The following is a 25,612-nucleotide window of genomic DNA, read 5'->3' as shown; positions in this document are numbered from 1 at the left end:
TCTCATTATATCAGCAACAATGCCACTCAGTTTTCAATGATTTTTGTCTTTCTAATCAAATGGTCAGATTAGGCAAATGCAGTTCGCAGAAAACCGGCGATTGTACTATACTTGAAGGTTGGCGATTTTCTAAGGAAGTATGCCAGAGCATTTGTGTGTAGTAACTGAGCTAATCAAATGGTCGTAAAAGCTCAAGTTCCATCCAGTATTTTACCTATATTCAAATTTAGTCCATTAAATATGGCAAAAAAATTATCATAATTTATCAGAAATCGATGTGAACAAACAAATAAACAGGCATTCTTCTTTGTATATATAGATTTTATAAAACTTACAAATTTTGTATTAACAAACTCTACGATTTGAAAGCGAGCAGTAGCAACACTTTTCGAAATAAAGCATTTTTATTTCCAACCCGTGAGACTGTTGCCACTCAAAAAATTATTGCAAAAATTAGTGTTTTAGAGTTTTTAATTAATATCACGCCTGATCAAAGTCTTACAAGATGGGAACAGTTGAAATGGCTTCCGACAAATTTTTGGAATCTGGAATACTGTATTTAATGTTTGGCAATACTATTTCATTGTAAAACTTAAAAATTTTTTATAAACAAACTCTACGATTTGAAAGTGAGCAGTGGCAACATTTCATGAAATAAAGCAGATTTTTATCTCCCAAGGAAGTTAGAGTAGGAGATAACAAGGATGTCTATTCTAACCTTCTTGTTATCTCCAGCATGTGAAACTGTTGCCACTCAGAAAAGTGAGGGCGAAAATTAGGGTTTTCAGAGTTTTTAATTAATATCTCTGATTCCCCCCCCCTTTTAAGTTTTAAGTGGACGTCGACCTTTCTCAGGACCCAGAAAAGAAATGCAGAAAGTTTGGTGACAATAGTTATAGTAGTGACTGAGTTAATCATGCAAAATAAACGCACAGACATTCTTCTTTATATATAGATTAATAATCCTTAATGACTTCAGTTTTGTGATCATGATCATCTGCAACAACTTCCAAACAAAAGATCTGGAATACGCAGGAAGCAGTCCTGTCATACTTATGCTCAGCATTTAGTATGATAATAATTAAGGGTGGCATCCACTTTCTAGATTTCCTCGAGTTTGATTTTGGTGGATTTTGTAAAACGTTTGCATGTGGCATAATACAAATCAAGATCAACCAGTAGTGCTGATTTGTACATGCTGTGCTAATGAAACTTTGTAAGATTATTCAACAAAATCTGTTTATTCTTTTGCAACAGTTTCAATCTCTTTCATGATTATATTAAGCTTACACACAGTAAAAAAAAAGCTTGCTAGAATTTTTTTTTTTTTTTTTTTTATGAATTCCAGTGGAGGTGTGAAAATATCCAAACTATAATAGGGACTTTACCTGTTATAATTTTCAATTCTTTCTTCTCATAAAATGGTAAGTATGGTACTCAGGTCATATGTTCCAAAGTATGAAAATCTGCAACAATCCTTATGAATTTTTCTAGGATGGACAAGATGGTTGTACACTGTGAGAGATACCTGAATGATCATTATGTTTTTATATCACTTTCTATGTACTATTGAAAATTAAAATGCTAATAGCCTGTACTTCGTAATATTTCTTTGTCCTTTATGCAATGCAGTGCATCGCTAGACCCCCAAACTTGTAGCAGACATCTCAAAAACAGTAGTGCAGCATTTTATTCATTTCCATCTCATCTAGAATTGTGCATTCAAATACTAGATTTTATACATTTGTTGGTTCATAATATAATGGCCGTTAATAATTTTCAAATGACTCTACTCAGATCTTATAGGACCTGTTTTGGTTGACATGTTTTTTTGAAATTGGGTGTATATGCTATATGGATCATGGAGAAAAGAAAACTGCAATAAAATATAATAGCACAAATTTTTACTATTAGATTAAAAAGTGGTGCATAAGAAATTAAAAAACACAAATTAGAGATATAAAACTTTATTTGATCACAATATTTATTTAACATATATGGTTATTATTATTTAAAACAGCCAAATGTTTATGATTTTGATCTTAGAACTTCTTCTTTCTGTTCTCCTCACCAAAGTGTAAATGAGTTAACTAGCATTAAAACTGTGGTTTATGTTCGTAAGTGACAGCAAGTTTCTGGCATATGTGAATGAAAGTTTCTATATGTGCATGCTACTTTTAGTTTCTGTCAGCTTTGATAGTTGTGATTTTGGGCTTTGCTTTATTCACTGCCAACAAATGGATCACTATACTCCGGTTAGAAATACTGAGCCAGCCTAGAATAAGATTTAAATTGTGTAGTCTTTGACTATTGTTCTACATTTGAATTTGAATTTGACTGTTTGCTTAGTAGCATCACCATAAGTTGTGGCTGATATTATTAGCACAAGAAAATGCATTTATATTCTAATTTCTGTTTAAATTAAAAAAATATTTAAACCTTTCCATGACTTTGTAGTTATTCCAGACATAGTGATAATTTGCTCTATATTTGTTGGGGTTATTACTAATCACTAATTACCAGGTCCGTATTAAGTACAACCCCATAAATGTGCATTCCATTTGCATCAATAACATGTTGAAATTTTGTTGTAGCATATTCAAAAATAGCAGAAATGATTTTTTGAGGAATTGCAGCAACATGGCATTGCTAAGTATGCTTTCAGTTCAGACACAGTATGTATGCTCCCTCCATGAATGCAATCTTTCAGGAAATCCTACTACCAGAAGTTGCAGAGATTCAAATCCAGAGAACAAAGAGGCCAGGTATTTCAAAAACTTCTCAGAATTATCCAACCGTGTTCAAAGAGAATACAAAGTAGGTCCTTCATGTGTTAGTCAATATGAGGTGTTGCACCATTTTGCATAGAGCAGGAATGACTTGCTGCTGAATAAGTCTGCAGTAATGGGCCCTCATGGGGATACATCTTAGGGCCTTTCAAGCATTGTTGTCCAAAAAGAGATCAAGAATGAAGTCAGCAGCAAAACCATATCATATGGTCATGTAATCAAAATGCAGAGGCTGTTCATTCACAACACGGAAACTTGCAGTATCCCATATATGATATAGTACAGAATATCCCATATATTCTGTACTTCATCTTTGGCAAAATGAGCCTTTTCTGACTACAAAATGTTCTGAGGCCAACCATTACATAGTCAATAGCTTTTCTTGATAAAAACTGGCTAGCAAATTCAATACATTGGGGCAAATCATGAAAGCGCAGCTTTTGCACCATATGGATCTTATAAAGACACCACTTTAAAATGGATTGCAGAAACTTTCATACCAGAAACTAGGGGATTGACAAATATTGTGACACGGCTGAAGTAATTGGTTGAAGAAACAGCAATTCCATGTTCTTTATGCACCACTTTTTTACACGGTTGTTGAAATTTGAATTATTATATTGTTACGTGAGCGCGGACCTCTGGAACATTACCTTTAATAATATTATCGATCATCAGTGGCCAAATCACACAAGGATTGTAGCCTTCGCTGACGATGTTGCCTTCATAATCCAAGGATCTACACGAAGGCAACTAGAGGAAAACTGCCACACCACCCTTAATATATTCAACTACCTTTGTCATAGAATAAAACTCCAAATATCACACATAAAATCGCACACACTTATAATACACAAGCCAGGACAAACAATAACCAGGAATCCCACGCTACTAATTGGAAATAATAAAATAAAATGTGTGAAGACTATTAAGTACTTAGGACTCACCATAGACCAGAAATTCAATTGGATACCACATCTTCAGGAAAAGAAGCTAACCACCGCCAAAATCGCAAAAGCATTAAGGGCAATGGAAGGATATTCCTGGGGCCTTAATCATCGCATTATGAAAATTCTATTAAAGACAGTAGTCAATAAAATAATCACCTATGGAGCCGGGGCCTTTCCCATGACAGCAAGAAAAATTTGGACCCTTAACTCAATTCAAAGACCTTTCTTGATCAATATTACCCGATCATTCTAAACAACCTCCACCAATGCACTACAAACAATAGCCGGGGTGACGCCACTACCAATTCAAACAGAAATCGATACACTGTCCACAATCATCCTACATATCAAGACAACTTTGACGTGCAATGGCGTAATTTTCAATCCACAAAGAATATGAAGAAAAGCCATCGAAATATAACAGACATCCTACTCTGGGCCTTCACAATCTCCATTGCAACCTCGACAAGCCACCTCCATCAACTGATTTTACTGCATACACGGATGGCTCAAAGATCGAAAATAAGGTAGGAAGTGGAGTCACCATAAAAACAAAAACAGGCCTCCACTCCGAATGGCAAGGTTACCTTCGGCCGCAAAACAGCGTATATCAAGCAGAGCTCATAGCCATACTAAACAGCATTATGCAACTTAATGACTTAAATACAGATACCATCCACGTAATCACCGATAGTCAGTCTTCCAGTACATCTCGGGTCACGGTCCCTTCCCAAGTATTTTTACGATCGCAATATGGCTACGTCGGATAGATGCATGTGCGGGGAATGCGGAGACCCTGAACATTACATGTTTCAGAGTCTGCTAACGTCAGCCCATCACATTCGCCATCCCACCGACACTGGAATAGAATTTAGAAGATTCATTATTAAGCACCGTAAAGTTTTCCAAAACATCAAAAATATTATTAATTTCTTACACCGCCAAGAACTGGACCTGTGTCATCCATAGCTTGCAACCCCAAATAATCCTCTAAGTTCATAAAACGCAACAATAAGAATATCCACTCTCACCTTCATACTATACAGGAGTGCCTTTAGAAAACACACTTAAATATATCCATTTATTGAGACAACCGTAACTTTTCTCATACCACGAACTATGAACTACTTCATACTGTGCAATGTGTGACAGATACACCAATATTATGTACTCAACACTATGTATCATGAAATGAATTCATAAACTGTATGCTGTATTATGAACTGCACTATGAATGATAACTTATAAACTGTGAATCGTGTAACAAAAACCAGTCTGCAACGCAAATTATGCACCATTAATACATAACAGTGTATTATGAATGCTGCTTGCTGCAATGTAAACTAATTCCCAAGCATGGTGTTAGCATGCCCGGTCAGGGTACACTTCTATAGATGGTTAGTGCAGTAGGGTGATACTAATTTTGCCATGACAATGTTTTGGTGCCTCCTGTACTTCTTTCTGTCTGTCTGTTATGTGCATGCAGGTTCATAATGGAGTGATTCACAGAGAACCAATAATTGGTTGATAAAATTTATTTTGCCAAAAAGAAAAACTGTGCAGTTCTGAAACCATTGACAAAAATACTCATGCAGCTTTTCTAAGTATATTTTTATATCACTGTCTATTTGCTATTGAAAATTAAAATGCTAATAGCCCATACTTCATGGTATTTCTTTGTCCTTTCTGCGAAGCACTGCATCGCAAGATGCCAAACTTGTAGCAGACATCTCAATAACAGTAGTGCAGCATTTTATTCATTCTCATCTGATCTAGAATTTTGCATTCAAATATTAGATTTCACAAGTTTGTTCATCCATAATATAATAGCTGTTAACAATTTTCAAATTACTCTACTCAGTGCTAGTAGAACTTGATCTGGTTGATATATTTTGTTGAAACTGGGTATGTGTGTTATATGGACCACGGAGAAACGAAAACTGCAATAAAATATAATAGTTTCAGAATTTAATCAGGAGCTACACTTCAAACTACTAAGAACCTTAACCATAGTGCAGTGCAAAGGGCATCTAAAAGCAGCTCTCATGGATATCGCACTGCTCCAAATTCAGCTCTGAACTAACGACTGAGAAACCAATGCACACCCTGGTCTGACATAGTGTTTTCCTGGCTGTCTAGAAATCTCTGGCACCTTCTCAAAATTACTGGAAGGCATATGAGGGCCCTATAGGGTTACAGTTACATATAGGGATCAATTACAATTATTCAGTTGCATTGCTAATTACAGTTATACAAGAAGCAGACAGAAATGGCGCCAATTTTGGCGGCTTTTGATGCTTTCTTGCCAAGTTTGGCAACAAAACTATCGCCAGCTTGGCAATATGTTGTCAGTTTACCGAGATAGCCATTTACTTCGGTGTTAAAAAGACTTGCCCCTGTTATTGTATTTTTCTGCTACAGCTTAGATGCTTAGACTTTTATATTACTCTACGCAAAAGATACTACAATTTTGCATATAATGTCGCTAAATTTATTTACATATATACAAAATTTATAACATGCTTCCTTCCCAAAGACTGTACGTCCCAGACAGTACAGTCCCTGAACAAGAAGCCAGGGAATGCAATCAATCAATGCAAATACTAAAACAATAATTTCAATAATAATGTACAATAAATTAAATGCTAAGTCAATAATTAAATGCATGAATTTACAAATTTATATACAAGTAGGAACATGGTCTTGGTATATTATTTAAATTATATACAATATGTGTACTATGGCCATAGTAAGGGGCTTCCTCTCGTAATGAACAATTTTAGGCTTATAATTTCATGACTTATAAATCCAAAGTGTGACATTCAGCTTGTTTAAGGCTGTGTAAGGGCCATTCTAGGGTGACTGGAGTCTAGGAGAAAGTTCTTTCCATCTAATCAGATTTCATAACCACACCTTGTCACCTTTGTTGAATTATGACCTGTAGCTCTCATGTTGTATCTGGTCTTCATCTTCTGCATTGCCAAGTTAACTCGCTCTTAGCAAAACTGTGCATCACTTCAAACCATTCCTGGAGTTCTTGAATGTACTCCTCAGGCAATGAAGACACATCTGGAGGTTGACCAAATAACAAATCACAAGGCACACAAAGATTCTGACTGAAGAGCATCTGCTATGGAGAATAGCGGGTGGTCACGTGGACAGCACTGCGATAGGCCAGGAAGAACAAAGGTAGCATCTGTTCCCAATCCTGTTGATTTCTGGAAACCATCAGAGAAAGTTTATTAAGGATGGTTAAATTACACCTCTATACCATGCCATCTGATTGTGGATGTAGAGCTATCGTTTGGATTTTGTCTATGATGAGTCCTCTATAGAGTTCTTTAATTATATGCCAGATAAAATTCTTTTCTTGATCAGAATGTAACTGAATACACCCTCCAAACATGGAAATCCAGTTCTGTACCATTATCCCCTCCTACCTTGATAGCCTCTTGATCAAAAATAGAATATAAGTCAGGCCTTTTTTTGCGAAGTAATCAATGATAATGAGGATGTATTTGTTGCCATCAGTAGTTAGTAACAGAGGTCCCAGGATGTCAAAGGCAATACAATTAAGAAGACTCCTGTATTGTAACATTGCAGCTTTCCACAGCTGCATTTTTTCGGTTTTTTCTGATCCACACAGGTACACCACACAGGTATTGATATCACAATTACACCACTTTTGTACATCAATCCTTGCATTACTCCAGTGGAAGCACTCTTGAACTGTATTCTGAGTCTTCATTATTCCGAAGTGGTCTCTTATAGGGCTGCTATGTAGTTCTTTAAAGACATCCAGGGCCTTGGAAATATCATCTGCCATCAGAATGTCTTTTCATCGTCCTATTCGAACTTCCGGTACAAGACACTCTTGGAATATGGAGGGAGTGCCAGAAAGCCCTGTATTGTTTATGGATTGAAATGTCCTGCCTGGCAGGTTTCCTATTGAAGATTCCATTAAGTCAATTATGGGTTAAATATTACTGCTATCTTTCAACTGGTCTTTCCTGAGTGCTTCATTACTCCATGGGTCTGGGTCAGGCAATGTTGAATTCATGACTTAATGTATGACCCGATTAACAGCTCGTATTTTGCTTTGACTCTGGAAAAATATCTACAGCTTTCTTGGCTAATGTAGACAGGGATTTGGCATTCCGCATCATTCCGTATGATGGATAGTTATGTCATATTCCTCAAATCTCTGTATCCATTTGGCTGTTTGGCTTTTGGGATTCTTGAAATTTAATTGCCAGGTCAACAATGTATTATCTGTGTGGAACAGAAATTTTCTGCCATAGATGAAATGGTGGAAATGTTCTATGGATTAAACCATGGCTTCTTAAACTTTTTTCAGTCGTGACCCCTTTTTGTCAGTGAGATTTTTTTCATGACCCTGGACCCCAAAATATTTATGAAAATTCTGGGGGACCCCGTAAGCATTGCGCAAACCCAACACATGCGTGAGTGAAACCGTCAATTTTTTCACTTGTACTGTAATATACTATTGCACTTTTAGATCATTAACTTTAATTTCTAATTTTAAGACATAGAACAATGTGAAAATTTTAATTAAGTAACAGAAAAAATGACAGCTTCTCTTGCAAAGCAAGTAAAATGAACATTTATATTATAAAAAGAATGTGTCGAAACGTTTTTCATTTTTTTCTTTGTCTGTATTGTCTTGCCTTTATCCATTTTCAGATACATTGTGTTAAAATATTTGGTAATTGTAAAATTATTATAATAAGTTAAAGAAATATCAGAACTGCTAAAATTTTTGGTGACCCTTTGGTGCAGGTCCTGCAACTCCCATGGGTGTTGTGACCCACAGTTTAAGAAACTCTGGATTTAACTATGGCAAGCAGCTCTTTCTGAGTGACACAGTAATTCTTTTCTGGTTTAGTTATACTCTTGCTCCAGTATCACACAACACATTCTTGACCATAACTCTTGAGACAAAATAGCACCAACACTCCCATTGCTTTTATCCATATCGAGAATAAATGGTTTGTCATGCTGAGGATACGTCAGGATTATCGCAAATGTTAAAGCCTCCCTCAGTTTCTGTAATGTATCCTCACATTCTTTGGTCTCCAGTATTTTTGCTTGTTTTGTGCAGCTTGTAAAGGGGTCTTGCAATGGAAAAAAGTCCTTCACAAATCTTTTATAGTAGGTGCAAAGGCCCAAGAAACTACTCAGCTGAAGGACATTTTTGAGGTGTCTCCAATCCTTAACTGCTGACACTTTTTCTGGATCTGTATTCACACCTTCTGCAGAGGTGACATGTCCGTGGTAAGTCACTTCCTGTCTGAACAATTTACATTTGGAGAACAATTTACAATGGCATCCTTCAGTTTTTGAAGCGCCTTCATATTTTCTAAATGCTCTTCAGAACTCTTCCTGGTGATAATGACGTTATCCAGATATATGAGACAGGCTTCTTAAAGACCTCTCAACCAGGTCTCCATGAAGGTTTCAAATGTTGCCGGCATTATACATAATCGGAACGGCATTATCTTAAACTGCCAAAGTCCTTGACCAGTAATAAATGCAGCCTTCGACATCAGGATGTATCTCTACTTGCCAAGATCTACTGTTTTAATCAAGAAGAATGTTGTCAGTTCTAGGAAGTAAGTAGCTGTCTTACTTTGTAACCTTTTTCAGCTGGCAATAGTAGATGCAAAATCTACTTGAACAATCTTCTTTTTGACTAGAACAATGAGAGATGCCCAAGGACTTACTGATTGATCGAAAAGTTGCTTTCTTGCATATCTTTAGAAGTTTTCCTACCTCCTCCTGTTTAGCAATCGGTAGACGTCGTGAATATTGCTTGATTGGTGGATGATCTCCCATACCATTTCTGTGCTCACCCAATCTAGTTTGATGTATGTTAAAAGATGAGTGGGAGACAACATCTTGAAATTCTAGAGTTACATTTCTGGCAGCATCTACCCTTCATCTGTTAGTTGTGCATTCTGTAATAACTCTGATGTTAGGTTATTCAAAGACACAGACTCTGGAGGACTACCGGCTCATTTAACCTAGGTCACTGGAGCACATGCTGCAAGCATGTCGCCTTTTCTAATGACTTTTGCCTTATTACTTACATTGGAAACTGTCAACAGGACTATGGTCCTTGATGCATCGACAAGTGTGAAGGCTACTAGTACTCCTTTCAGGCTGTTACTATTCTTAGGATATTCCATTATGCCTTACTGGAAATTTCTATTTTCAGTTGTGGACTCAGGTAGTAAAAATTCTGTTCTTGCTGGTATAGGGATATTGTATTGAGCTATTATTTGGTGGATGGATTTAACTCCTCATCTTTCATTCTTAACAGGATTATATCCTTAGAGGCAGAATGTAATTTGTTAAATCCAAGGATATATCATATTTCGTTAGAAAGTCTAATCAAAGTATGCAAGAGCCTGTAATATTTGCTACATTATGTTTGTTGTTGTGATGGTAAGAGGCACTTCCAGACATGATGTTAACATTTAATTTTCCATCAATGTTGATTTTATCTTTGGACATAGTTTGGAGGATAACACAGGAGTTTAACTTCCAGTTGTTGAGCCAGATCTTTTCGGATAATGGTAACATTAGTTCCTTTATCATTGGTCATATTGCAAGAAACTCCATTGATATCATGAAGAGTCCATTACTACTCCTACTCACTGCAAAAATCTGAATTGCTTTAAAGCAGGGCTTCTCAATATCTGGCAATCTCTGCCCTGCGAAAGATAACCTGTAATTAGTTTCCCTCTGCTTTGCTGGTCCGGAAGCAAGGACTAGACCAAATAATCGCCAAGCTTGGCGACTTTTGGAGATTTGGCGCCAAAAATTAGTTAACAAAACAATCACCACCTTGGCGATATATTGCCAATTTAATGAGATAGCCATTTATTTACCTCAATGTTAAATGGACTTCTCCTTGTAATCTTATTTTTCTGGCAGAGCTTCGACTCTTCAGGTTGTCATGTTATGTGATAGAAAAGATGTACAATTTTACATATAATTTTACTAAAATTATTTATATATGTACAAAATTCATAACAATATTTTATTGCAGTATCCTTTTTCCTGTGGTTCATCATATATATCAAATTTCAATGAAATATGTTAACCAGAACAAGCTCTACATAGGTCCGAGTAGGATCATTTTAATTTTAATCATGCTGTACATTCAAAAGTTTTCTTCAGCTCTTTTTTAAGATATTAAACACCTAAATAAAATGACACTTTTTCCTATAACATGTTTTAATCTAAATTTTAATTATAATTATCCTTAGCTTGACAAACTATTTACTTAACACGGATGCGAGGAATGAGAGTGTTGGTGCTGTTAATTAAATTAAATATGATTATTAAGCATATTAGCTAAGCATTTTTAATTACTGTAAAAGCCCTTATTTTCGCGAGGCTTTAATTTTCATGAGCCCGTCGTAATTGCGAAAATTTAAGTCTCGCGAAATACTTTTTTTTTCCGCCTCAAATAATAATAAAAAATCAGAAATTTTTCACTTACCCAAAATTTAATGATTTATTGCACAGTTACAAGCTTTTTCTTGACAACTTTCTTTCTTATAACTATTTTTTGAATAATATACAACTATATTTCTCGAATATAAAACAATAAAATTAATATAAGGCAGCTCATTCACTTAAAATACTATTTATACCAGCTTCTTTGAAGCCATTCAAAATTATCTCATGTTTGGCTTCAACACTGTTAAATACGCGCACAAAGGGGGTGGGCTGATTACACTTTTGGTGCAAAAGGGGGAGGGGAGTACGCACATTGAGCCAAGGTCAAAGTTGATAAGCACTGTGGATTATTTTAAGAGCGATGGGGGAGGAAGTATGCAAAGTGTACCTCAAGGGTCTTGTTAAGCCCTATACTCTATTTATTTTATGCTGCAGACTTCCCTAAACCTAACAGTAACGACTCCATCCTTGCATATTATGCAGACGATACTGCCCTGGCAATTAAGTCTGCGAACATTAACTTCGTTATTAAGAAACTACAAGCTTTCATTCCAAGTATCGAGTCATGGTGTGCAAATTGGAAAGTGAAGATTAATGCTCAAAAATCTCAATTATTGATCATTCGCAGAATAAAAAGAAATAAGCAAGTGAAGAATCACCTTCTCCTCTTTAATGAAAGAGTTCCTATAGTGAAAAGTGCCAAATATCTCGGAGTCACTCTTAATGATCGTCTTACCTGGACTGACCATATCAACAATGTTCGAACCACTGCACTAAAAATGATCAAGTGTTTGCTTCCTATATTCGGTAAATACTCTAAAATGGATTTGGGGAAGAAAAGACTTGTTTATCTCTCCACAATTAGAATTATTTTGACTTATGCATCTCCTGCCTGGGTGGCAGCCAAACACTCAAATGTAAACAAACTCCAAATCGTTCAAAATAAACTCCGTATTATCACAAATGCACACTATTGTGTCCGCAACAAGACCCTCCATGAGTACCTCAAAATCGATACTATCGCGGTACATCTGTGAAAACTTAATGATAAATTCTTCAAAAATGTGCAGGAGTGTAACTTCATGAATCATTTCAACATGTTTCATTATGAAGTTCTCAACGATGATCGATTTCTTTGACCTTTCGCAGCATACATACTTAGTGGAAATGAAAATTTCCCCACCTAATACCAAGTTAGCAGAAATTTTGAGCTGTACATAGTGATTTTACTCTTATTTTCTTTTACTTTACTCCAGAATCTGCGTTTCTTCAATATTCAAGAAGCACTTCTAAAAGTCAGCACCTGGGAGAGTGACCTCCAACGTGACCAAAGAACTTGAGTTCTATGTTCAGCCTTGTTGTACGACTTTCTGCATTTTTAGGACTGAAATTTCTTATGTTCCTTATATTTATCATATTGAAGAACATGGGAAAAATAGTGATTTTTCGCTATTGCAACCAATTATTTAATTATTTTACTCTTTTCATCAGTTTTGGACAAGTTTATGCTAAGCGAATCAGAATGCCTGATTCCACTCACATGATATGTGACTGCTTATTCTAAGTATGCTCTGGGATAGACATCTTGAATTTGTATATATGTATTTGTTCTGCATTTAGTCTGTTGTTTTGTAACTCTTACTAAAATTATTGTATATTTGCTCTCCTGAATCATCTTCGACTGTTATAATGAAAACATGATTCTGTTTACACCACCCCCATCACGCTATCATGGACTCCGAACTTCAACTTACAGGACTGCTAGACTGTATTAAGTTATGAAATTTGGGTTTATTCCATATATTGTTACTCTGATGATTATTAGAAAAATTTCCTTTTTATATAATTATTTCCCCAATTTCGTACATTTTATGTTTTCTCCAGCATTTCTAACCTGAAATCTCGCAACGTATTTAACGACTATTTCACACCTCACTTGACAAGGTAGTCACGCTCTCTCAACATCTGCAATCCTGACTTAGGTCTCACTCATGCATTCTCCTACTTTCAGCACTCTATAGCAACTAACTCAAACAGCCGGAACAAAACTTGCAAATCCTGAAAGTTAATCAGCAGCGCATCCAGCGGAACTTGGGGGGGGGGGGCGAACTTTTCAGACAAAAGGAAGTATCTTAAAATGCTTTATGCAAAAGATGTACTTTTGGAATTTTTCAAATTTCTCAACTTTACTTAGGTATTTCTGAAATTTTTCAACTTTCGGCTCTTTTCATATAAAATTCGCGAAATCACCGATATATTCATTTTCGCGAAAATAAGGGCCCTTACAGTATTCCATTCTTCGCATATGTAGTTTCTCTGATCATTTTTATTGAGAAAAAATTGCATTTTTTTTTTAAAGCTGTTTTGCCAATGAGACTAAATTTGCAACAAAAATGTTATCACAAATTTTCATGCCATTTTTATTATTTCAATAAATTTTAAATTATGTACGAGAATTGCATTTTTATTTTATTATATTAAGTAAGTAAAAATAATGATTTTTTAAAATTTTGGTGATAAAAATAATTATGCTATGCTTATCTGATATTTATTCAGGTTTTTTTTTCATTCCAGAATACGAATCTTTTGAAAAAGTTTGAAGGCATGTCTGATTATGACATTTTAAAAGCAGAATTATCTGCAAAATCAAAAGAGATTTCATATTTACAGCATGAACTTGCAGAAGTACATAAAAATGCAGAATTGGAGAAGCAAACATATATAGAAACCTTACGAATTCTGGAAGATAAAATAAAATCACAAAACCCTATGGTAAATTTTCTATATCTCCTATACCTCCATGCATTCAATATAACAGTTTTATTTTTAAACTAATCAAATCATATAAAAAATTTATCCATATTTTATTAATCTTTGAGAGAATGTAATATTTTTCTCTAATAATAATCTTTTTTAATTGCTTTTAGTTGCAACAAACTCAGAGAGAATTAAATTTTACTAAAGATAAATTACAAATGGAAGAATTAGCCTGGAATAATGAAAAAAGGAAATTAGAGCAAGAAATAAACATTTCAAGAGAATTATACAAGGATGTGATTAATAGGTAAGAATAAAATTAGATTTATGTTATTGAGATTAGTGCTGTATAGGAAGGAAATACACTGAAGAGACATAAAAACTGGTATAGGCATGCATATGCTAATAACAGAAGTATGGAAACAGTCACAGCAAAGCGTGGTGGTTGATAGCGCCTATATAAAACAACTTGTGTCTGGCAAAGTTGTTAAATCAGTTACTGCTGCTACAGTGGCAGGTTATCAAGATGTAAGTAAGTTTGAATGTGATGGTATAGTCACCACATAAGAGATGAAACATAGCATCTCCAAACAAACAAATCAGAATATGATGAGCCAAATATTTATGCAGAAAGTTTGCTGCCTGGACTCCAGCTTCACTAACATAACAATCTAGAGCAGCAATTGTCAGCCCTTAAAACTTTAGGGACCACTACATATATAATTTTATATTTGGCGGACTACTAATATGAATTTAAAATTATATATAATTTATATATAATAAATACACTCACGTTTGTGAAAATTGCAACACCATGAAGGACTTACGCGAGTGAGCTGAAATTTTCAGGAAATGCAAAGTAGCGCATGATATGCAAATGATTAGAATTGCAAATCCGTAGCGCATGCGTATGCTGAGCAGCGCCCTCTGAACGGCTGATGGATCCGAATAAATAGACGGCTGTAGCGAGGCGTGTATGGTTATCGGTGGTTATCTGCTAGTGGTAAACGTTAACTCAATCTGTACTTATGCCTCGTCGACGAAAGAGAGCGAGATTTGAACAACTTACAGAGTTTGAACGAGGGAGAATCATCGGCCTTCGTGAAGCTGGATTGTCGTATCGTGCAGTAGACTCTCGTGTGCAGCGTAACAGCAGCACAGTGATGCGCATTTGGAAGCAGTGGACGGACGAGTGTCGGACAACTCGGAAATCCGGGAGTGGACCCTGAAATGTGACGTCAGCTCGCGATGATAGACACCTGGTCCGCAAGGCGCGGACGGACCGTACAGCTTCCTCTAGACAATTGGCAGCACTGTGGTCAATAGCTACAGGTGTTTCATTGTGTGCTTCATCAATTCGTAGACGTCTGCTGCAGTGTGGACTGCGCGCACGGACTCCTTTATACAGGATTCACCTAACGCACGACCATCGCCGCCTGCGGCTACAATGGGCCAATCAGCATAGAGACTGGCGTGCTGATTGGCAGCATGTCGTGTTTTCTGACGAATCCCGCTCATGATGGCCACATTCGTGTCAGACGCTATGCCGGTGAACGCCACCTTCCGGAGTGCATTATCGAACGCCACAGTGGACGAACACCGAGTTATGGTCTGGGGCGCCATAGCATATCATAGACGATCTCAATTGCTACGAATTGTGGGCAATCTGAACAGCAACCGGTATATCCGTGAAGTTCTACAGCCCGAAGCTGTTCCCTTCCTTCAAAGCTTGCCAGGCGCTGTATTTCAACAGGAGAATGCCCGCCCTCATACTGCTCGGATTGTTAAATCCTTCTTTGCAGCGCAGCAGGTACAGCTTCTTCCTTGGCCTGCGTGTTCCCCGGATATGTCGCCAATTGAACATGTTTGGGATGTCATTGGTCGGTGTCTTGCTCGTGATCCTCGTCCTGTTGCGTCTGCAGACGAACTTTGGGTACGCGTACAAACGATATGGAATGCTCTTCCTCAGTCAGACATTCAAACTTTGTTTGACTCCATGCCACGTCGTGTAGCAGCACTTATTGCGGCACGTGGTGGCCACACAAAATACTGATTCTGATCTCTTGTTCTTGTTTGTTTGCTTTGAACATTTAATCATTTATTTGTACCACTACCACTCAACTGTGTATTAAATTGCATTCAATTATGACGATTCCTTCTTGGTGTTGCAATTTTCACAAACGTGAGTGTATATTATTATATATAATATATAATTTTCGAAACATTTGGTGTTCAGCAGCATGCCTTTATGGAAATTCAGGCTACGCTCCTGACTTTGAGTAACAATTAAAACACCAATAACATTTCACTGATACACATATTTCGTTCACATTGAAAAATTATAAGTACAAAAATCTTACATTTTTCTACAGAAAGCTTCACATTTCCATATCACTGAAAAGGAACTTCACAAAAAGCAAGAACAAACCGGCAAACACAAAGCAATATCAATAAATTGAAAGTGTTATGCCGCCAATTTTTAATTATTGTAAACATAATAATCATTGCTTACTCAGCAATGGCACCATCGATCAACAGTTAGGCAAAACAAAAATGGAAACTTCCAGTGATGCAATTATAATCAAGAATGCAGATGGTTCTTATGAAAATCCATTAAATTGCCTACTGGCACAGAGAAAAACTGCATTATTAACGACTATGTTTGTAATTAAAAGGAAAGAGAGTTCCAGTTCATGCTATTATTGATAACAGCAGCATATCCATGGATGCCAACTCTCACTTTCAAATGTTGCTAGATGCACCTGCAAAAGTAGCTAAAAGTCAAAAGGAGATTTGCTAAAAGTAGTAACTAATTTTTTTTTTTTAAAGTGTAATCCATATTCCATAATAGGTTTTGTTACTTGTCATTTTTTAAACTGAATCTTCATAAAAATATAAATAATGTCCCAATTTTTCTGCGGACCATCAAAAGGTTTGTACAGACTACAGTTTTTCTCAACCACCAGTGGTCTGTTGACCACTGGTTGGCGACCTCTGATCTAGAGCATTTCTTTGGAGAAGAAATCATTGATGTATTTTTAAAAGGGGGAGGGGGAAGTCAACAGAGGTGATTGGCTGTTGATACAATGTTTCTGTTAGACAAGAAGTTCTAGTGAGATTTAGAAACCCACGATTATTGTATATCTGTTGACTTTCGTGAATCTTTCACAATATTTATAAGAATTGCTCTAATTTTAAAATTTTTTGAGCAAAATAATTTTTTTTATGAATTTGTAACTTTTTGCAAAAGTGCTAAGAATTGTGCCAGTTTTAAATCATCAGACCTATTTTTAAAGCACATACTCTTGGCAGGCATTCAAGCTACTGTTTAAATTTGCTCCCTTTATTGCATATATACACACACACACACCAAAAAAAAAAAAAAAAAAAAAAAAAAAAAAAAAAAAAAAAACCCTTCCTTTTGCAATACAAATTTTTTTGTTATACATACCAAGTTGGTGACTTATGAACATTTTCCCGATTTTAAGATCACTTTATCTATGAGAATTTTGATTCAATGATTTGTGTTCCCTGATGATTTTTTTAAAATTAACATAGTGGTGTTAATGACAAGAGTATATTAAAATTATATTTTTGAGAAAAATGTCATTAAAATATATTTTTATTACTGTCTGTTTTAAAATATCTTTACATTTTGTCTCAATTTTTTAATATCTTGATTCCGAAATTTAAGCAAGATAAATTCTATAAAGCAAAATCTGTGAATTACCTTTGAGCAATATTTCATTAATGCAGAATAGATGTGTTTGGGATAAGCTTCTCGTATTATTGGGAAAATTTTCAGAAAAGCAGTGAAAATGAAGTTAATTAAATTTTCTACAATATTCTTCTTATTATTATGGTTTCAATTATTTACACAACAGTAAGTGCTATGTGTTAATGGACTGTGTCTGAACAGCAACCCTTTTCGAAGCTTTTGTGATGGGTGCACTATAAGTCACCATGGTTATGACTGCCAGCCATTCGGTGACAGTTTGCAAAGATCTCCAAGTACAGTTGCCACTTTGGTGCAGTTCGGTAACAAAAGGGCTCTAGGCCATTTAAATAACTGTAATAATAAAAGAAATAACTATCAAACTTTGGTCCCAAATGTCATTTTCTTGACACATTTATCTTTTCTTTATTATTGTAATTTTCATCATTCAAAAGTATGGAAAATTGCAAAATAATGTAACATGAATAGAGATCTATGAAAGGAAATTTCTCTGTTACTAAAGATTTTGAATGATGGCAATTTAAAAGATGCATCTTAAATATCTGAATGTATGTTATATCATTTTGTTTTCTTGGGTTATTCTCAATATTGAAATTGCTATAGAAATCAATTTCTGCTGCACATTCTAAATACATGCAGTTTTATAACACAACAAAAAAATTTAATTACATCAGAAAATTCAAATATGAAAAGAAACTATTGAGGATGAAATTGATTAAATAAAGCAAAAGGGAATTCTTCTTCAAAAAGTTCAAAAAGATGTTGAACATATGAACAAATTAGCACAACAGGCAAGCAGCATTTTAGCATGTGATGCCAAGACTAGCAGTAATATTGATTTGTTTATTAAAGCAATACAATTAGTTAAAGAAAAGGAAACAAGTATAAATAAGCTAAAAGAGCCTTATTACTGCTTTTTTAATTAATACTTTTAAAGCAGTTTTTAATGTGGCCATATAAATTTTCTTTAAAATATGTATATCTATTATAAGCATGCAAGAAATTATATCCTTAATTTAATGTTAACTACATGAAGAATTTGGATTGTGTTTCATAATCATGCATCCCGTATGCTTCCATTTTATTTTTAAAATAATATTGAAGGCAGTTGAATAGACAGCTATTTTAATTTATTCAGTTCTGGTCGGTGATAGATCCTCAACATATGTGTATTATATATATGTGTGTGTTGGTAGTCTTTAAATATTCTTTAAAAAATTCTCAATTTTCCTTTTAAAGGAAATGTGTACAGACCCTGTTTACTTTCTGTTAAGAAAATATATGTATACTAATTAGCATTTTCTTTATGTAGAATTGAAGAACAAAGAAGTGATATACAAGATTTGCATAGAACAGTCCACATTCTTCACTATCAGATAGCTAATAATAGCAAGCCAACAAATTTACCAGAAAAAGTTTTTAAAATGCAGCCTGGAAGTACAAAAACCAAAAGTGCTTTTTTCAAAGATTCACCACAGAAGTACAGAGAATATTCATTAAAATTTATTGCAGAAACCAAAGATAGGATTGATAAACTTCAACAGGAAACAGGAGCTCTTCAGGATAAGTGTTCATATGTTTTCAGTGCTGTACCTGCAAACCATCATCTTTTAAAATTAGGTATATCTGATTTTAAGACAAAGCCAACTAGCTTCTTGAAATCAGACAGCATCGGTTATAATAGATTAGATTCATTAGTTAACATGTCAAAAAAATGCTTTAATAGCACGGTTAAAAATGGGCCTAATTCATCTTCACTATTTCGTGCAGAAACTAAAGCATTACTTTCAGATAATTATGGATCAAATGTGCCTTCAAAAAATAGTGATTTCAGCATGCATTCATCTGATAATACCCTTCATAATCAAAACTTAAAAAAATTAAATATTGAATCAGCAGTATCTAACTCAGCATTAAAATCTCATTCATTAAGCTTTTCGCCAAATCCGTTTGCATACCAGTTACAACCTGAAAATAAGTCACAAGACTCTAGTAGATTTGGTACAAATTTCATGCATACTTTGCTGAATGAAAGTAAACAAACTGTTTTAGAAAATGTGCCTAACCCACAAGAATATAATAGCAGCATTGTCACTGATGCTTCAGGAACTCAAAATACAGAAGTGAAAATAAGTCCTAATGAAGGTATATGTAAAAATTCGAGAATTTCTGAACTTAAAGTATCTTCAGAAGACATAGCCGCAGTTACTGTAAAAGATCCAGGTCAGGTTATTGATAATGAGCACAGACATAAAGTAACAGCTGAAAACTTTCAGTTATCTGAACAAACAAAAGTAGGAAGTGAATATTCTATAACCCAAGAGAAAATAATAGATAAAATTGAACCAGTAGTTCATACTGCATCAAGTGATCAAAAAGAAAGAGAAAATACAAATTTACAAGAGAAGGTAATATCTAAAACCACAGATAAAAAAGTAATAGAAAATTCTGTTACATCTGGTTTGCTTTTCAATGAACCTGAGATTAGAATAAACCTACCCAAGATCAATCTTGATGAAGTATGGAAAAGAAAGTCATCAGTTTCAAATCCTTCCTCTCAAATTAAAGAAGCAAATATTTTGGTCAATAATACGGAACATATTTCAAATATATCCACTTTTAAAAACTCAGAAATTTCTCTTCCCAATAAAAAAGTTTTACAAGAAACAATAGCACATACACCATTTGTTTTGTCCAGCAATGGAAAAAAATATTCTGATCAAAATGAAGTTTTAAATAACCCCAGCTCAATACAAACATCTGTGATTTCAGCTAGTGACAAAAATGAAAATTCTGATTTTACTATATTGGTAAGTAAAGAAAATGATATTTTAGGTCTGAAAAATGTTGTTTGTGAGCCAGGAAGCGAGATGGTAAAGCACCAACAGAACGATACAAAACAAAATGATTTATCAGTATTAAAAAATAATGATATCATAAGTAGTCTACAAAGTGAAAGTATTACAAGGCCTACTAAGGAAGATTCTAAAGTTGAGACTGATATAAAATCGGTTCAGGAACAAGTAAGTGCAGAATCTTTAAGTGAACTTAGTGAAGTGCATCTGTCTTGTGGCAGTGAACAAGAACAACAAAAAGATGATTCTGATTTTTGGTAAAAAAAAAAAAAAAAAAAAAAAAAAAAACATATTTTACCAGAGATTAAATGTTTTTCAATGTGCTTGCATTAAAATACTTACAAGTAAGAAAATAAAGTTTTACAGAGATGAGAAGAAGCTTTGTGTGTTATGCAGAATTAATATGTAACAACAAAGTTGCACAGTCTTGATTATCTGATATATCATGAATGATCACATCTTATTTTATACTTTACCAGTTTGCCATTTTATAGAGTATCTAGAAAATATGTGAAAATCTAAGCATTTCATCCCACCTTCATAACGGTACAAAATGCTTAATTTTACATTTTGCTGGTAACATATGCAGGTATGTGTATATCATAGACACCAACCTAGAAACATGAAAAAATCAAAATTGATTTAGATTTGCTGTATATTGCATGATTTAGGTTATTTGACTATTTATATTATAATTCTGACATAAAATATTTTAATTATATATTCTAATTTTCATGTTCTTTGGCTAATTTCATTTTGTAATTTTCTTACACTTTTATACTGAAAAAATTCTGAGCAGGGCAGAAAGTTTCATTTTATCAAAGTATTTTTAAACATGGTAAAAATAAATAATTAATAATTAATGTGCGTATTATTGTGTGGATAAACTTAGTAATATACCATTTTGTACGATACTTTCTTCCTCCTTACTGTGTGCTTTCATAATAAAGTACATTCTGCTAGCAATTAGAGGCCTACAGCTTGAATTCCGTCAAAGGCATTACACATATTTTATGTCTCCTGCCTCTAAAAAATTTTAAAAATCACTCTACATTGGCACAAACTAAATTATAGTGGACTCATCATGAGGATCTGCTGACTAAATCCTCTGTACCTTTGTGGTATAATTGGAAGAATGTTCTGGTAGCAGTCAGAAGATTTGGAGTTCAAATCCCATAGCATATTTTTCATGCTTCCTATTTCGAAATGAACATAATGCCGCTATATATTGTTGAAACAAAATTAAATATAAATACTTATTAATTAAATATTTGGTTGAACTTTCATATAAAGTTCTATAATTGTCTACATTAGATTAAGATGATTCAGATCAAATAAAGTTTAACAAAAGTTATGCTAAAGATTACTACTGATGGGAGAATTAAATTTGAACAATTCAGGCTTCATTCAATAATGAAACTTAAACTGCAAATTTTATTTTCATAACTTAATTTTATTGATGAAAAAACTGCAAATTTTATTGCTGAAAAATATTTTCTTTGGTGAAAAGATTTGGTTATCTGCCAGATGTGCCTAGGAGAATCAGCAGCTATGCTAAATATGTGTGTGTGTGTATATGCGAGTGTGTACATATTTTGTAAATTGATATAAAAAACCTAGAGTTTCAGTTGGCAGTTGCAGTTTAAGAAATATTAAATAAAGTAGGCCTTCAGAATTTGAAAAAAAAAATAATCTTACTTAAAATTGTCTTATATTAATAAAAATTTTGGTACTCACAAAGTACTGTCATGCCAATGCTGACGTGATGAAACTTTGCATTTGTTCTAGTATATTATTTTAAAGACCTTTCAGAATCAGTTTTGCATATCTCAAGCCTACTAAAAAGATCTTTAATTAAAAAAAATCTTTAATGTTTGGTAATTAAGATAATTTCTTAATTAATCTTTTCATTATTATTTTAATTTCATCTATTTTAACTGATATCTCATGATCAAACTTGTCATAGTTTTAACAGATTTGATTCATTTCTTGAACTGGATTCTTCAAGAAACCCCTTAAACCAACTGTTAAGAAATTTATATGCGACATCTTGTAGATCTACTTCAGCAAATATATAAGGTGTAGAAATACCTTGTATATTTTCTAAGTAGTTCTTGTGGATACTTTTATAGAATTATACAAAGTAGCATTTCACTTATTTTAGATTTTCTTAAAATAGAATAACATATTTGAATCACTGTGCTTATTATTAAAAAGATATCATTCCAGACTGCAACAGTTTCTTATTTAAGATGATTTAGGAGTCATAAATGAAACTGTTTTGATTTGAAATGTATACATTTGTTGCATGTTAATTGCCTTTTATTAAATACTGGACATGTGCAAAATATTTTGCTTTCCTCAATGAACAAATTCCATTGTAGAATATATTTTATTGGCTCTCAATCTACATTATATTTTCCATTATTGTCTATAAGCTGTTGACTTTCATCAAATAATATTTCCAACCCTCTCCTCTGATGCAGAAGTACATGTCCACATTTAATCTTTGGTTTGGTGGTAGAAGCTTCCAATGTATCATAACTTGAAAAACCCAATGTACATTTAATAGAATTGTGGATGTAATTTTGCTGGGGATGTTGGAGATTTGCCCGGTCTACAAATAGTAATGTCATTTGCATTCTTGTAAAGAAACCATTTTTCATTTACCAGTTGCCATTTGATGCAAAAATCAAGATGATGATTTTAGAGCAAAAATCTTTTTAATAATAAGCACAGTGATTAGAGATGCATTATGAGCAAAGCCTGAAAAATGTGAATTTGCACTCTTTCTTATTATGCCTCTTTCTAATAAAAGTGCTCCAAATCCAGAGATGAAGAATCTGCTTCTTAAGTGCACTTCTACAAATTCCAAATTTCTTTGCCACAATGTTCTTGGTTTCTAACAGGTTCTTTGTCTTTCAGTTTCAGAGGGCTTTTTGAAACTTTAGCACTCAATATTACTAAAGTGCAAAACCGGCAGGTGAATTTTTATAATAATCTTATTGTCATATATGCTAAATATGATTCAGTGCGCTTCTTCTATTCTGTATCCTAAATTGTATTATATTTGTATATGTTAAAAAAAATCTGATTTGGACAATTTTTTTAAATCTTGTTTATCGTGTAATGTGCAGTGAGTCTTACTAAATATAATTTAGAAACACCTCATACATTCAATTTAAGAGCCCAATTAAAAAGTTTGCAAAGTGTTACTACAATAAAGAATGCAATAACCATTGAATACACATAATAAAACTTACCATACTGTTCTAAAGTGTAAAGATGCCTGCTTCTCTTTCATGGAGGTTTATGAAAAATTATTATTATTCCATATATAAAGAGTCACTTAAAACAGAGGTTTTCATTATTTTCTAGAACTTGAAGTAATTAGAAATTTTATGTAGCAGTACACCCTGGTATGTGTATTTGCACATTTCTGGAAATGCATCATAAATATTACAGGTTTCATATTGTAATGTAATTTAGTTTGAATTTGTACTAAGATTTTACTGGTTAATGTAATACATATCAATCTACTCTTTAAAAGGGAAAACATTTTATCTCCAAAACATTCAGTTGCTTATATTTCATAATGCAACTAATGTTATATACCATGTAAAGAAAAATATCTATGTACCTTGAAATAGTTTGCCTATAAAAAGTCGGTTCCCGTGATGAGAGTTGTCACTCCATCTAGACTATATTTTAAAATTTTAGACTGCTGCAGTTGAAATTTTATTTTAAAAACAGCACTGCCAGTTTTCTCATTGATTGTTTGGCAATATGGGATGGCCAGCTTTTCCACATGCCAATTCCAGGCGCTTTATATCACCCTAATCAGCAATAGTAGTCAGCACTGCTGGCTGCCATATCATTGAGCCACGGTTCAAATCCAATAGAATGCTTGGATATTTGTAAATGTATAGAGACTTTACAGCACAATCACACTTAAAATACACGGTGAGCTGTAAGTCCTCTTGAGTGGTTTGGTGATGTAGGAAGAAGTACAGGAGACTACTGGACCCCATCCCCCAGCCAAGATTCTTCTTCAAAATAGGAAGAGAGAATAGGCAGAGTCGTACTGTCACTTTTAAAAAGGCCACAATAAAATTCATGGACTTGTTTTGATATTACTGTCACACAAGTGAGAGCTATAAGTCACACTACCACCAAGAGCTTTATAGAATTGAGGTCTGAGCTTTGAAAGCAAGCCAGTTCAGCACTTTAAGACCCATGCCATTAAAGTTGCTCTGTACAGTATGTGCTTTGCGCATAAAAATACAATTCATATTGAAAAAAAGAATGGGCTTATTTAAATTACTGCCACAATATGTACAGAGCAGGATTATTTAAAAATATTGAGATATTTTATATTTTTAACTTGATTCATGAAAATCAAGAAGGCAAATCCAAACCATGATGTTTCTCTCTAAACTTCACAATCAAGTAACTTTAATTAGCATTTTTTACCCGCACACATGCCCACCAATTCTTATCACTTCTCAGTAGACTCACCATTATTCAAAATGCCATTGTCTTTTATATCACTGTATGCAGTACTTTGTGGAGTATATTTGTATTCATATTTATTAAAGTTCTGGCCTTATGAAAGAAAAATTAAAATTCTATGAATAAAATTTCGATATAACTGCTTAACCCTCTGAGCGGCATGACCGGCTTTATTCGGTCATGAGATTTTTTGTCACTTGATACATATTAGCTTATAGCTTCAGATATTTTGCTTTCTTTAATAATGTAAATGTAAATGTAATCTTAATGAATGCAAGTTTATGAAAATAGAGGCTAAAATAAGTAATTATATAAACACAGGTCTTCATGGCAAATCTAAAAACCCTTGTCGCTCAGAGGGTTAAAAAAGGTTAATGTTTAACATTTATTGATTTCAAAGCTTGTAAAATAATAATGTGTCAAAATTTTGTTTTCAACTGAAATAGTGCAGTATTTTGATAGTATGAATTTTGTATATAATAAATTATTTTTATACAACTGTTTCTATTGTATTTTGATTAT

General features: G+C 33.9%; 1 protein-coding gene across 1 annotated transcript in view; it reads left to right on the top strand.

Moving 5' to 3' along the window:
- Positions 1-25,593, top strand: part of LOC118188561 (uncharacterized) — a 43,357-nt gene extending 17,764 nt beyond the window's left edge. Inside the window, exons 5-7 of the mRNA XM_035359017.2 lie at positions 13,805-14,002; positions 14,158-14,294; positions 19,036-25,593. Coding sequence (XP_035214908.2) covers positions 13,805-14,002; positions 14,158-14,294; positions 19,036-20,839 — 2,139 coding nt within the window. The 3' untranslated portion in view covers positions 20,840-25,593. The remainder of the gene's footprint in view (positions 1-13,804; positions 14,003-14,157; positions 14,295-19,035) is intronic.
- The last annotated feature ends 19 nt before the right edge of the window (positions 25,594-25,612 follow it).

This window comes from Stegodyphus dumicola, chromosome 2 (genome assembly GCF_044657685.1).
Source record: "Stegodyphus dumicola isolate Sdum_Otavi_A_Nest chromosome 2, ASM4465768v1".
Taxonomy (NCBI): domain Eukaryota; kingdom Metazoa; phylum Arthropoda; class Arachnida; order Araneae; family Eresidae; genus Stegodyphus; species Stegodyphus dumicola.
Note: the sequence above shows the minus strand (reverse complement) of the source record. Positions and strands in the feature narration are given on the sequence as shown.